Source organism: Chlamydotis macqueenii, chromosome W, assembly GCF_036417535.1.
Source record: "Chlamydotis macqueenii isolate bChlMac1 chromosome W, bChlMac1.mat, whole genome shotgun sequence".
Taxonomy (NCBI): domain Eukaryota; kingdom Metazoa; phylum Chordata; class Aves; order Otidiformes; family Otididae; genus Chlamydotis; species Chlamydotis macqueenii.
In genome coordinates, this window is record NC_141592.1 from 5,371,686 (window position 1) to 5,386,560 (window position 14,875).

Consider the following 14,875-nt stretch of genomic DNA (forward strand, 5'->3'; position numbering starts at 1 on the left):
TGAAACATCAAACCACCCCCCAAACAATGGAACTTCAGTTACTAGAGTCTTCCTGTTATCTTGCAAGCCAACTCCTGTTATCTTGCAAGCCAATTCCCGTTATCTTGCAAGCCAACTCCTGTTGTCCTGTGGACCTGAATGCAGAGCTGATTCTGAGAAATCTAGCCCTACCCCCGGCATGAGCCCAAGCCTGAGGCCAGAAGAAAAAAAAACAGAGGGGCCCAGAGACAGTAATGGGCATGCATATCACCGCCAGGTGAGGGGTGCGGCTAGGCAAACCAGCTCTTGGAATACAATGAATATGCAACGAAACGAACAATAAAAGGACAAAAACAACCAACATGAAAAAGGGGAAAAAACATCAAGGAAACAACACATCAACGGAAATCAACATCGATGGAATCAACATTGGACGGAACATTCCCCCACCGAGTGAACTGGACTGTCGGGACACTGCAGCTCCGTGGTGGTAGCTATTACAACTGAAACTCTTTTCTTTTCTCTCTTTCCTTTCTTTCTCTCTTTTCTCTTGCATTTGCGAACTTGTTCTCGGGTAAATAAAGTTACCTGGCGCTTGACTCCGTTTTGAGTCTTAATTCTGTTCCCGAGAATACGAGCAAAACCATGCTCCGGTGTGTGAGAGGTTGGTCCAGCCGCCCCTAGCCTCCCAGACTCGTCTGAGGTCGGCTAGAACGCAAGGGGGCCTTCCTCTTATCCGAAATCGGAACGTGACACCGCCCCAGACCCAAGACCCTGCAGAGCCTCCTTGCGCGAACTGGGCAGGGAGACCACCACCACATTCTCCCAGTGCCTGTGCCCGCCTGCAAGGACCAAGCACACCCATCTATCTTGTCAAACTGCTTTAATATTTGGACATGAAGACAGGACAGAGCCAGTCAGGCTGTGCACAGACGAGACACCCCTGAGCCATGGTGTAAGGCTGCAGGGCTTTCCTTCTCAATGGGTGTGGATTTGGCCAAGATGCAGTTCAGCTGATGACATCCTGAGTGTGCCAGTGGGGTGCACGTGTCGGGTGGGAAGAGGGATGGGGGCTCCCCATGGCAGCTCAGAGGTTGTTCAGCTCCAACAAGGTCTGGTCCAGGACCTGGTGGATGCCCACATTCTCCTCTTTGGCACTGGTCAGACTCTCTGTGAACACAAGGGATACACAGCCAGCCACACACACAGATGCAGCCCAAGTGTACCCAGGTGCAGCCGGACCCATGCACACCACACCAAGCACAGACACACGCACACATACAGACATTTCAGTATGGCGCCAGCCTCCAGCCGCGCAAGGTGTCCCTGTAGAGCAGAGTCTGTGCAAGCAGCCCCACTGCCGGCAGGGATGAGTCCAGCCACTCTGAGATCTGCCAGGGCGGCCAGGCCAGCCAGGACAGTCACTCAGGGCAGGCGGTCCCCGCTCTTCAGCATTTCCATCCTCCCATGGCGCCCCATTGCCCACGGCCAGGCCCTCCACAGCACAGATACCACTGATGGGTACCCTTCCCCAGCCAGCCACCAGCACAGCCCTGTCTCCTTGCTCTGCCCACAGCACATCCTGCCCTGGGGCATCACCATCATCCAGCTGTGGGCTCGCACACAAACCCTTGGCCATCATAAGAGGAGAGCCAGTGCCTGCTGCACGACCCAGTGGTGCTCCGTGAAAAAGAGAGTGAGACAGCAGCCCAGGAAGGTGGGCAGAGAGGACAGCAGAGAGAGAAGGAGCAGAGCTAACAAGGCTGCAGGGATGAGTTCTGCTAGGCAGCCTCCTCTGGCACTCATATCCAAACAACATCCTCCTTCCCTCTAGGGACAAAGATGGGATGAGAGCTCTGCCCACTCAGCCCCATCTCCCAGCGCTCCCAGTCAGGCTCTTTCCTGTCCCAGGTTTGGGGCAACGGGTGCTTCCAGGTCCCCAGCTCCTGTCTCAGCCCTTCCAGCACCCTGCAGGGACCCCACTCCGAGGGGATCCTCCCTGCATAGTTTGGTGTAACCAGAGTGAGGAGGAAGAGGCTGGCTGACAACTCCTGGGACAAGGGGAGGAAGGCAGCAATACAAGCCACCGCATCCCTCCCCGGTGGGGCCAGACTGATGCCAGGGGACAGCCATCACTGTGTGGGTGTCCTAGTACATTGCAAAAACCCTTGTTCCTCTCCCAAGAAAAAACTATCAGCTCGAGGGCTCCCTGTCCCCCAAGCAGAGTGGTGACCCCCAGGGGCATAAGCTAAGGCTCCACACACTGCCTAACCCCAGTGAGGAGTGAGGAGGTGCTCCCAGACCAGAGCCAGCCTGGTCAAAATGAGGCAGGGAGGGGGGCTGGTGGCAGCCCGGGTGCAGGAGGCTGGGCTGGGTCTGGGAGTTCTCGGCAGCTCAGTTGTTAAGTTCGGTAAGGATGACCTGCAGCTCATTAGTGAGAATGTGTTTTTTCTCCGCCTCCTGCTGGGAGCGCTCTAGAGAAAACAGAGACGTCAGTGAAGCAGAGGGAAGAGAGAGAGAATAGGTGAGTTAGTGAAAAAAGACAAGTATTCCCCAAAGCCCTCACTGGGAACTCTGCTGCTGTCCAGCCAGCAGCTGGGAACGAGCTGGACCAGCAGGAAGAGGCAGCTGGTTCTGGGGCAGAGACAGGTCTGCGGGTCCATCAATTCAGGGACAGAGTTGTGGGGCAGGGTAGGATGCTGACAAAGGAGGAGGAGGATGAGGATCAGGGACCCGTTTAGGGCCAGGGATCGCTGCTGAAGGGTAGGGTCAGCCCCTTTGCCATGGGAGGGTGATGCAGGAGAGATGCCAGGGCTGAGACTGCTGCTTGTGGGCAATGTCTGGAAGTGGGGACAGGGAATGGACAGGACCAGGTCTAATCCTGCTATTTCAGGCCAAAAGAGTCACGGAGAAGGTGGCACAAGATGAGGAAATCTGTGTCCGAGAGCTGGGGGGTGGTGGGAGTCATCCCCTGGGCCAAGGCACAAAGGGCCCCATCCCACTCAGCCTGGCAGCACAGGAGCTGCTCAGGGCTCAGCCACAGCCGTTTCAGGGGTCCCGTGGCTGCGAGCTGCCTGCAACCACCTCTTACCACCCGGCTGCCGGCACCTGTGTGAGATAGGCAGAAGATGAGGAACAGAGCAGCATGAAGAAAACAAAGGAGAAACGGAGGAGAGAAAATGCTTTATTGAGACCAACTCAGTAATCCAGAGGGACAGAACAGAAAAGAAAAAGTCGTGAAATGCAAACTGAAAAGTGATGTGCAAAGGAGGGGAGGGCAGGGGTGAGGGAGGAGCATGTGTCTGGGGGCTGCCTGCCTGGGGAGGGCTGCCTGCCCAGCCAGACCCCAACCTCTGTCCCAGGGCTTAAGCCCTCCTTCTCTGTTTTGGCAGTGGAGGTGCCACTTCCCCTGTATGGGTCCTTCCCCGCCATGGGCTCAGCAAGCAGAGCCAGGGGTCTTTAATAGGAGGATGGGGGGGGGGGGAGGTATCCCCCCCAGCACCAGAGCTGTGGAGTCCCTGGTGCTTGTGCTGCCAAGGAGCCAAGGAGGGAGCTAGTGAAGAGAAGGGCTCCTGGGCACAGCTCTGTTCCCTGCCTGGCAATGCTGGGGCACGGACCTGCAACTGCGTGGGCACTGTTCACCCAGCACGTGGGAGTCCTGGGGTTTGCTCCCCTTCCCCACCAAACACTCCTAAGTACCTACACCTCGTCTCCCCACAAAGAGGGGTATTGCAGGAACACCCTGGGCTGGCTCCTGTCCCAAAGGAGCTGATGGACAGGTGTGGGCTGGGAAGGACAGAGGGGACAGAGCAGGCAGGGAGAGCGGTGGGATGGCCAGACAGGCAAGCAGCTGAGCTGGGGAGGGGTGAAGCAGGCAAGGGGGTACAGTGCTGGTGCCTGGTGGGGGGCTCAGAGAGAAGTGATGTCATTAAGCGCATTGTCCAGCTCCTCACTGATGGCTTTGTACTTCATCTTCTGCGCATACACTTCATCTGCAGGTGAGGGGCAGGTGGGGGGCAGGTGGTGGAGCAAGGTTGGGGGGCAGGCAGCGGAGAGAGAGAGAGGCTGTGAGTGGGGGGCCGAGGGCAGCGGGAGCGTGCGGGCACAGGTGGTGTGGATGCAGCCCTATTCCCCACCTGAGGGCAGAGCCACAGACACCAGCAGCTCTGTGCCCCCACACCGGACACTACAGCATCCAGCCTCCCCTATCCCAGGATCCCTGCCCATCCTCTCACCCTGGCCAAGCCCTGTCTGGCCCCACCAGGGGCACATCCTGACCAGTGCTCCCCGGGAAAGAGGGACACTGGGCCAGTGAGGACATTTTACCTTCTAGATCATCGATGGTTTTCTCCAGCTTCGCCACAGAACGCTCCGCAAATTCTGCCCGGGTCTCAGCCTGTGGGAGTGCAGGGGGGAGAGGGTGAGCTGCAGGGCAGAATGGGGATGGCGCAGGCTGCACTGCACCCCAAATCTGCCCTGTCTGCATCTCCCGTATCCCCCTCCATGAGCCCTCCCCTGGGAAAGGCAAGGGACAAGGGCCCCATGGACCCCCACGCTCTAGGGGTGAGAGCTTGCCCTCAAAGGAGACAGCTGGGCAAAGTATCTCTGTGTTGGGCTTCCCATTTATCCCAACCTGTCCTGACCACCAAAAGCAGAGGCGTCATGGAAGCCTGCACGCTTCACAGGTTGTGTGTGCAACCAACACTAGAATCACCCCAAATCAGACATGGCTTGAAGTTGGTGTGTGCAGGGCATGAGCTCCTGCCAGCACATGTCCTGGGAGCAGAACGCCACACGGGGCAGAGGTGAGCAGAGCAGGAACAGAGCGCAGCATAGGGCTGCAGGATGCACCCCAGCAGGGCTGTGCTCCCTGGGGACACAAACACCAGCCCTCCAAATGGGACAGGGATCCTCTCCATGGGGGCACCCCAGATCCAGCCACTCACCATGCTGCAGGGCTGCAATTTGGGGAAGGGTGAGAGGACATGGGCATAGCAGGGTCAAAACCCACATGAGATGGCAAACTCGTGCCTGCACCGATGCAATGCCAGCCTCTCTCTTGGGGGTCCCAGCCCCCTACCACTTACCTCCTTCAGTTTTTCCCCTAGAAGCTTGATTTCCTCCTCGTACTTGTCCTCCTTGGTGGAATACTGCAGAGATAGAGATGGGCACCCATGAGCCCCACAGGACACCTCTGGCCATCCTTCACCCCAGTGGGGGACCCCAGCACCCCCAGACCCTGTGCACTCTGCCCAGCCCCAGCAGCCCCACCAGGTCCTACCTTGTCAGCCTGGGCCTCCAAGGACTTCAAGTTGTTGGTAACAATTTTCAGCTCCTCCTCTAGGTCACCACATTTACTACATTCCAAGCAGGGGCCGCCAGGCAGGGGAGCAGGGCCAGGGGACAGGTGAGAGGGGGGGAGCAGAAAGAGCAGGTGTGGGGAAGGAAGAAAGAAAGAGAGACAATAAGTTGAGAGAGAAGAAAACTCTGGCAGCGCAGGCAGAGAAGGAGCAGAGCCGCTGCAAGCAGAAGCTGCCAGAACACATTCGTTCATCTGTTCCTCATGTCTCCTTGCACAGACACCCCATGCATCACTGCCAGCTGGGCTCCCATCAGCCCCACTGAGAAGGAGAGCAGGCATGGAGGGATGAAGGAGCATGTCCAGCCTGTGCCTGCCAGAGAGGGAGGTGAGGGGAGGTCAGTGGCAGAGGCAGTGGTGCAGAGAGGAGAGAGGTGGCTCGCATGGTTCGAGAGACAGTGACAGAGAGAGGGGGGCTGCTGCACATCACCCTGCGCCCTGCCCCAGTACCTCTTCCTCTGAGGCAATGAGGGATTTGAGAGTCTGGTCCATGGTCCGCAGTTCTTCTTCCAGTTGTCTCACTCGGCTGGGGTGGAAGAGGGGCACCCCAGGGGGGTAGAGCAGAGAACAGGGTCAAGGATGTGCTGCTGGCAGGCTGCCATCCCCCTGCCCTCAGCCTGCGAGCCCAGGGACCACCCCAACAGACCCTGCTGCTCCCGGGGAGGGACATCCCCATTCCCACGTGAATACACAGCCACCTCCAGCTGCCAGGGACTCGGGGCAAGGGCTGCGTGGGACGCCTGCACGCTGCCCACTGGGAGCCCCGCTCACCTCTCTGCCACCTCTGCTCTCTCCTCTGAGCGTTCCAGCTCCCCCTCAAGGACAACCAGTTTGCGGGCGACCTGTCAACAGTAGCAAGGGGCACGTGTCAGTCCCGCCCTTGCTCTGGCTCAGGGCACAGGGCTGTGGGAAGGCAGCCCCGGGTGCCACCGGGGGGGTCAGCACTGGAGGAAGGGGGCACATGGGTGCAGGCACACACCTCCTCGTATTTGCGATCAGCCTCCTCCGCTATGTGTTTTGCCTCCTTCAGCTGCATTTCCTGGAGCTCCATCTTCTCCTCGTCCTTCATGGCCCTGTTTTCAATGACCTTCATGCCTCTGAGGAAAGCCCAAGCCAGATGTTACTGTTGTGGGTCAAAGTAGCACCTGCACCTCCCGCTACCCACTGTGCCCTGATCCTGCCATCCTCCAGTTCCAGAGACTTGGAACATCGGCACTCACAGGCCACCTCATGCAGTTGGGTCACATCAGCAGTACTTCAAGGATGCTCCCGCACACAATTAAAGCTGACCCCAAGGCCACTCCAGGGCCGTGTCCCAGAGCAAAATGTGGCCATGGTTCCTCTCAACCAGGCAGGTCCTGAATCCATCATCCAGGAGGGTAAAAAAGTGTGCAGCCCAGGATGAACTGGCTGCAACCTCCACAAAAGCAACCTGACAGGCCAGCAACCTTTAGAAAATGCTAGAAAACATCCTGTGGCAAAGCCTTTTCCCATTCAGGGATGATGCTCACAAGCAGGGGGTCACCAAACTCCCATGAATCCCCATAGCAGGGACTCCTGCAGACTCTTCTCCTCTCACTCAGATGATGTTGCTCAAACTGGTCTTTGTTAATGGAGGGAAGAGCTCACATAACTGTCAGGAATACCATGATGTGTCCAGGCATTCCCATATAAGCTGAGTGCCCTCGCCTGCACAGCTCCTGTCCACTAAACCTGCTTGCTGCAAGGATGGGGAAAACACACTCAGCAGGACTTTTTTTTGAATGAGGCTGATTCGTTCTCAAAGGTCAACTGCAGTTCCTAGGCACAGAAGTCCCCCCGGACCGTTGCTCAGCTCTCGAATGGAGGTGGTTGCTCTGGGGCAGAAAACAGGCTCTGAGCACACTGGCTTCAATTATAGACTGATATTTGTATAAGCACCAGATCAATTTTTTCAGGATTTTATGGGTGCCCTGGAAATTTCAAAGCGTGCCAAGAACGCCCATATCTGGGGGACTTCTCTGCGTCATGGTTTTGCTCTTTCCCTTCGAGATCTGCAGGAAAACCAACGCAAACCCCATAAGATCACTTCAGGGGGATCCCCAAACCCCACTATGAAACCAAGGGGGCTGCCTGCAATCAAGGGTGATCTGACACCACCCTCGCTGTCCCTCCCCATCACACCTCTCGCTCTCATCAGCCGCCTTCTCAGCCTCCTCCAGCTTCTGCAGAGCAGTGGCCAGGCGCTCTTGGGCTCGGTCCAGCTCCTCCTCCACCAGCTGGATACGGCGGTTCAGAGAAGCCACTTCAGCCTCCGCCTGGGGGGGCAGAAACCCCTCGGTCACCCCATGTAACATATATATCTATATATATATATAAAGCATTTTCGGCAGTTACCTTTGCATTCGCTATCCAGAACATCCCTTGGCACTGTGCAACAAGCCTGGCTGGGGCACACATCCCGTTGCTTTTCTATAGGGACAATGGGGCTCTCTCCACCTGAGCCTGGCATGTGCAACCCCTCCACCACATCCTTGCACCTCTGGCTCCTGCCTTGAAGAGGGAGGGTGGCCAGAGAGGCTGTGCCATCTTGGGGATGGTATTTGAGGTTTGCAGAGTAGTGAGTAAAGGGGAAGGAATGCCCTGTGTGGCTTTGCTCCTGAAAAGGAGATTGGAGCCACTTGTGAATTTCCTGTTTACAGAGGCAGTGGACCAAGCCAGGAGCCTCTTCTATGGGGACCCTCCCAACCCTGCGCAACAGGGCAGCCTGAAACCAAGTGCACCCTCCCCTCCCCCCAACTCCTCCACCCCAGCTGATGTACAGCGCAGCGCTGGGGGCAATGGAGCAAGTCGTCCTCAGCAGGCTGGAGCCCATCCAAGCCGCAGCCACCAGGGCCCATGGCTCCCTGCTTTCCCAGGCTCCCCAGCCCCTTGATGCCTGGCCCCACGCTCTTTACATTTGGTAAAGGCCTCCTGCCTGCTCCCGTCACCACCGCTGGGAAACGCGGGGACACTGGCCAAGCAGGGGGGGCAGTGGGAGCAGCGAGGAGCTGTCGCCCTGCATGGCCCTACCGAGCACCCATGGTCCCCCGTGGCGAGCCGGCAGGGTGGGGATGGGTGCAGCCGGCACCACTCCAAGCAGGGCAGCCTGGCGTTGTGCTGGGTGGGTGGCTAGCCCCATGGCTGGCACAACAGCTGCTTCCACCCTGTGAACACCAAGAGCTCATCCACAGCCAGATCGCCCAACGGGGAGCTGGGGCTGGCCCCCGCCAGGGCAATGCTCTGCTTGCGGCATCTGCTTCACTCCAGCAGGAGCTTTTTTTTCCCAGAGAATCGTACCCAAAGTGAGTCAGAGCTGCATGGATGTACACTCGGGAACATGAGCTCTCCAGAAGCGCCCAGTGACTGGGGAACCCGATCTGCAGCTGCAGGAAGGGGCCATTTCCTCTGCACACAGCCCGAATGACAACAGCCTGGGTACTGCACCCAGCTCTGCCACCTCGATATGGTGAGGATGTTAAAGGAGTGGGCATAGGAAAAAGAGAGAAAAACACTCACAAGCTCTAACAACAGTAAAAAAGCCAAACTAGGAAGAAGCTGCAGCCAGGAAATGCTGTACCACTACCACAGAGTGGAAATTTTGGCCCACGGCAGTGCAAAGGGGTGGCTTGTCCCCACAAAGAGACACACTGGAGAGCCAAAGGCTCTGCTGTGACCCAGACCACAGAGTCTGCTGGAAGCCAGACAAGGGCCTGAATGTGGGATTTTTAGCCGTGCACACAGCTGGCTTCCAAGGGAGGGGATCCTTTCCCAGGATCTGCCCGACCCCAAGCAGAGCCAAAACAGAGCTGGCCGCTGACTGCTCCCCCGTGCCCCGCCAGCCGGGGAAACCCCGGAGAAGCCCCACCGCAGGGAGCATCCCTAGCAAGACCCATGAAGGAGGCAGCTGGAGGAGGCAGCTTGGAGGCAGGGACACTGCCGCAGCACCTGCATGGCAGCGCCCTCCAGCTCCCCCGAGACCTCCTGGCGCTCCGCCCCGGGGGCAGCCAGCCCGGCTACCGTTGCGGGGGAGGGCGGCCGGGGCCAGCCCGCGGGGAAGGATGCCGGTGGCGGGGCCGGAGCCGGTGAGGCATCCCGGGGAGCTACTGAGGCGCTCCCCACTCCACCGCTCCGTGCCTCCCTTCGGCGGCCCCCCCGCCCTGCGCCTTACCCGCTCCCGGGCCTGCCGCTCGGCATCGGCCTCCCGCTGCAGGTGCTCGGCGCGCTCCTCCGCCTCGTCGGCCACCTGCTGCAGGCTCTGGATCTTCTTCTTGACGGCATCGATGGAGCTGGTGCCGGCCATGGCGGGGGGCTACCGGCGAGGAGTGCAGGGATGCCACGCCGCCGAGCCCTTTTTGGGATCCGCCCGGCTCGGGCAGGAAGCGATCAGGCAGCAGCCGCTCCTGCCGCCCGCCCTGCCTCCATCCCTTCCTGCTCCTCCTCCTACCGCCACGGACCGACCTGGGCCGCCGCTCCCTCGGGCAGCGCACGCAGACCCCCGGGCAGGGTGCACGGTGCCCACCCGCGGCAGGGGACAGTCCTCCATCAGGCGGGGTGCACAGTCTCCCCCACTCCAAATAGGACATAATGTGCCCTCCTGGGCAGGACATATAGTCCTCCCCAGGCAGGGGTCACTGTCCCTCCCCAAGGCAAGATGCATAGTGGCTTCTGGACAGGGTACACCGTCTCCGTCTGTCCCGTCCCCCCCCTCCTCCGGGTGCATGGTACCCCCAGGCAGGGCGCATTGTGCCCCCCAGACAGGAGTGCACAGTCCTACCAAGCTCCCCCAGAGTGATGGAGAGGAGCCCTGGGAGTCTGGGGGTGCCAGAGCTTGTCCCTTGCAAGCCCCCATGGACACGGGAGCAATGTATCCATGGGTGCTCCCCAAGCTCTGCCCCCCCACACCCCCTGCTGCAGAGCCAGGGGGGGTCATGAGCTTTTGCCTCATAGGGGCCATGGGGCAGAGCCCACTTCCAGGCATACCCATGGGGGACTTGGGGCTGGAGTAGCAGGGCACAGCCAGGTCCCCAGGAGCCACTCCACTCAGCCTCACTCATGTCAAAGGCATCCGCTCCATCAAGCAGGGACCTGGTCAGCAGCCCTGTAGAGACCCATGGGGCCCACGAAGCTCCCTGCAGCCCTCAGCTGCCCTGGGGTCTCTGCTCCATAGAGGAGGCCAGTCCCCAGCTCCCGGCTCTGCATCCTGGCCAGGGCATATGCCCTGATCCATCAGGAGGGACTGGCGCTGGTGGCACTCAATCCTCCCTTAAGGAGCTCTGACAGCTCCCGGGCAGCCCCGCCTGCACTCACATCTGCCTCCAGGGACGCCAGTTCCCGGGCTGACCCCGCCGGCTGCCCTCGGAAGAGGCGGCGCTGCGAGTCCCCTGGGAGCACGTGGCCTCTGGCTTGGCCCTGGTCCTGCCCCGCTCCCAGCCTGACGCCTGAGTGCCGAGAGCGCTCCCGGACTGGCGCACAGGGCCCGGTGCAAGAAAGCGAGGTCCCCGCCAGCAAAGGGGCAGGGGCGAGCTGGCTGCGGGCAGGCAGGGGGTAGGTTGAGGGGCAGCCGCCCGGGCCGGGCTGGGTGCCTCCTGCTCTGGCCCCACCCAGGGATGCAGTCACTCCCCAGCAGAGGCCTGTTCCCTCCCACTGGCTCAGGGAATCGCCAAATAAGAGCAAAGTCTCACCCAGGGAGAGCAACCGGGGCGGGAACTTGGGTAAAGCCTTTGGGATCATGGCCTTGGAACTGCGGAGTTTCCCCGAGCCCCTGCCTGCCGCACCCCACGGGGTGGCTGGAGACAGCCCACTAGCTGGGGACCCAGGGGGCTGGAGGGGCTGCTCTGGCTAAACCTGCTGTCCCGGCTGCACTGTGTCCAGTAGCCCCTGCCAGCATCCTGCCATGGGCACCACGGGCTGTCCCTCCTGGGGACAAGGAGGTGGTGGGGCCACAGTGTCCTTGCAGAGCTGCTGGGAAGGAGCTGCCAGTGCCGTGGAGCTCTCTGGTCTATGCCACCATCTGCCCACCCCCTCTTCCCCAGATGCCTAGGGAGGTTGCATTTGCACCCCTTAAGGAATGCTGCACCTTGACCTGGGGAGGAGGTAACACCAGCCCTGGCACTTAGTACTGTTGGCACATTCAGGTTCCTGGTGCAGGGACCTGGCGAGTCCCAGGGACCTGCACACAGCACAGCCTGTCCAGGCTTCGTCAGGGCCCTGGGGTGGCTGTGCTGGTGATGGCCCGGCTCTGCCCGCAACACTCGCCTGCAGCCAGCCTGCCCTCCCTGACGCTGCAGGAGTGCTCCTTCTCCATGCCTCCCAGTCCAGCTGTTCCCTAGAGGGGTTGGTGGCTCCCGTCCCTGTATCTGCTGGGACAGGACTCTCCTTGCTGAAGTCCACAGACTTGCCGAGCCGCTGTGAACCAAGAGTGCAGCAACGCACCCTCCCTGCCCAGGATGGTATCACACGGCCCGCTGCCAGCAGCAAACTGCTCCGCACCTCACAGCTGACATCTGCCCTGTGCCACCATTTGCCCCTTCCTCTGAGCCCCTCACCAGGCACATCCCATCCACGCTTAGCCAGATCCCGCACTGAGCTTGTCCTGTCCCACACCAGCATGGATCCAGTCAGACCAGTACAGACCCCCGCTACACGTCAGCCGCCCTGCCCAGCTTGATGTGCCTGCCCCATGCCAGGATAAATGTGCCCTTCCAGAGGATTTTTAATGTTTTAACTACTTGGTTTAGTATCTAACTAAACTGTGGCAGGTCTATAGGGTCAGCAAACAATGCTAGGGAGCCCCCCAGCTGCTCCCCAGGGGCTCCAGGCCGCCCTGGGGACTTGTGCTGCTGCTGCTGCTCATCCTTGCCTGCTTGCCCCGTCCTTGGCAACTGCCTCAGAGATTTGACTCATGTCCCCCATTTAGCTCCATAAACCAGCTGGGATTGAATTTTTTGTTCTCAATCCTAAAAAGCCTGGCTGTGCCCTGCTGGCTTGTTGTAGTTTAGCCCCGATCGGGACCAGACTATGCAGAACCAGAACATGGCTGCAGTCCAGTCAGCTCCCCTTTAGCTTCTCCTCCAGTTTCCAGGGTTGTTTTTCATCAAAGAAGGGCTGGCTATCAAAAGGAGGATTTATTTATAGGGTGTCAAATACCCTGTGTGGCACCACAGGTTGTTATATCCCATTCCTGAGCAGCTCCGTGGCCTCACACAGCTGTTCCACTCTTCATCCTGGCCAGGCACAAGCCAATTTCAACACCTTCCTAACATCTCCCCAGAACGATCCATCTCTCCCAGGAGAAACATCAGTCACAGCACTAAATAAAACTCTTCCTGGCCTTGCCCTTCCCAGGGTACAGGGTGGCACATTGGACCCCAAAATGACCAAGCCCCCCTACACACACCTCAAGCATCCTTCGTCACAGCCAGCTCTTGGCAGCTGTCCACAGGCAAGAGCTTTTTCCATTTCCCTGCTCTTTTTTGCTTTCCTGACAGTTTAGAAAGCACCGCAGACTTTTTTTCTACAAGCATCATGGAGGCACGTGCCCAGGGACTGGTGACACAGCTCGGGACAGTCATCCCTGTTAGCTTTGGGGAGCCAGGCAGGTAGCTGCTCACGAAGCTCCAGAGCTGACCAAGCAATACCCGCTGCAGCCTGCCTGGCCCCTGCACTCCAAGCAGGATCTGACTGGTCCCTGCCCTGCATCTCAGCCCAGTTCAGTGTCAGCACTGCAGGAATGGGATCCTGACAGTCTTCCCTATGGACACTTTCCATATAAGGCCCCCCTCTTCCTTCACCCCCCCTGAGGTCCAGCGCCCGCACAGGGGAGGAGTTGCTGGCATGCCTACGTACATCTGTAGCTTTCTTCTCCGCCTGCTCCAGCTTCTCCTGGGCCTCCTTGACGGACTCGGAGTACTTCTCCACCTCATCCTCTGTGCCCTTCAGCTTCTTCTGCAGACCCTGCTGTTCCTCCTCCAGCTGGGGAAGGGATGGAGGGCAGGGGTCAGGGGGATGGCGGTGCCTGCAAGGCTGAGGAGGAGATGGCCATTCTCCTCCTGGGGTGGTGGAGGCTGGGGGCACAGCAGGAGCATGCAGACACGCTCACTCTGTCAACTTTGGGGCCACGCACCCTCAGGGAGCCCTTGGTTCCCAGGGCCAGAGCAGCCCCCAGCATCTCTGAGTCTGGTGGGGGTAAGGGGGTGGTGGGCTCCCTCCCTGTGCAAGAGACTGGAGAGGTCCTGACTGGGGGACACAGCTCCAGGGGGCACTGAGAAGATTCCCATCTCTGTGGCTGGAGTGGGAGTATGCTGTCCTCAAGGGTCTCCCTGGCAGAGGGATTGGGAGGTGGCACTGTGGTGTCCCACTGAGACATGGCATGTTTGGAAGGGACTGATGTGAGTGGTCAGGGGCACAGGCTGGAGTGCTGGTCCCTGGGGATGGGCACCCAGCAGGGTGAGGTCCCCAGGTACAGGCATCCAGTGGGGTGACATCCCAAGGGCTGGGGACTCCTAGAGCTAGGATCTGCAGGCTGGACACCCAGTGGGGCAAGGTCCCCAGGGCAGAACACCCCTAGGCAGAGGGTTCCCAGGCTGGACACCCAGCTAGATGGGGTCCCTGGGGCTGAGCACCTCTAGGTGGAGGGTCTCCAGGATGGACACCCAGCAGGACGGAGGGAGTCCCCGGGGCTGGACACCCTTAAGGCAGGGTTCCCCGGGCAATGCCGGGGGTGTTTGTGGGACACCCACCTGCTTGCAGCGGTCTTCCGCCTGCTTCTTGTCAGCCTCCGCCTGCTCGGCGCGGTCGATGGCATTCTCCTTGTCCAATTTCAGCATCTGCATCTTTTTCTTGATGGCCTCCATGGTGGCGGCGGGGCGCGGAGCACGAGGGGCGGCAGGACCACCGGGGGTGACGGGAGCACCAACACTGCGCCCCCCTCCCCGCCGCGCCGCCTAAGAGCCGGGGAGGGGCCGCGCCGGGCGAGGGCCGCCCCGGCACCTCCCCTGCCGCCCGCCAGCACCTTTTAGGGACAGGCTCGCCGCCGGCCTCGCCGCGCCGAGCGGGACGGGAGGGCGGCACCCCCGGGCACCACTGCAGTCCTGGCGCCGGGCACCCACGGGGGCATCGGGCGAGGGACACTCCGGTGGCACTGTACTAGGGACACTGCTGTGCTAGGGACATCCCGGTGGCACCAGCTGAGGGACGCCTCGGAGCACTGCTCTAAGGGTACCCCGGGGGCACTATGCTAGGGACACCCTGGGGGGGCACTGTGCTAGGGACACCCTGGAGCACTTCGGTAGGGGCATTTCTGGTGGCACTTCCCCAGGGACACCCCAGTGGCATTGGGTTAAGGCCAATTGGGTTAAGGCCTCTGTTGCTTCTCACCACTGTGAGGGACATCCCATGGCTGGCCCTGCACTTGGGACATCCATGGGCTGGCAGCGTGCTGTTACCATGCCCCAGAGACATCACCAGCTGTCCACTTTCAGGGCCTGAGACCTGCTTCTGCTCCAGCCAGAGCTGTCC

General features: G+C 60.1%; 1 protein-coding gene across 12 annotated transcripts; it reads right to left on the reverse strand.

Moving 5' to 3' along the window:
* Window positions 1–1,066: 1,066 nt before the first annotated feature.
* LOC147596544 (tropomyosin beta chain) lies at window positions 1,067–14,211 on the reverse strand. Of its 12 annotated transcripts, none has more exons than XM_086769780.1 (9): window positions 14,098–14,211; window positions 13,205–13,330; window positions 7,502–7,635; window positions 6,318–6,435; window positions 6,110–6,180; window positions 5,261–5,336; window positions 5,067–5,129; window positions 4,306–4,375; window positions 1,067–1,149 (listed from the first exon to the last, which is right to left on the reverse strand). In XM_086769780.1, exons 1-9 carry the CDS (start codon window positions 14,209–14,211, stop codon window positions 1,067–1,069), a joined length of 855 nt encoding a protein of 284 aa, XP_086625906.1. The 12 variants fall into 12 exon arrangements, with proteins under 12 accessions (XP_086625906.1, XP_086625907.1, XP_086625910.1 ...); XM_086769781.1 differs by lacking the exon at window positions 5,261–5,336 and adding an exon at window positions 5,789–5,864; XM_086769783.1 differs by lacking the exon at window positions 1,067–1,149 and adding an exon at window positions 2,374–2,453.
* Window positions 14,212–14,875: the final 664 nt, after the last annotated feature.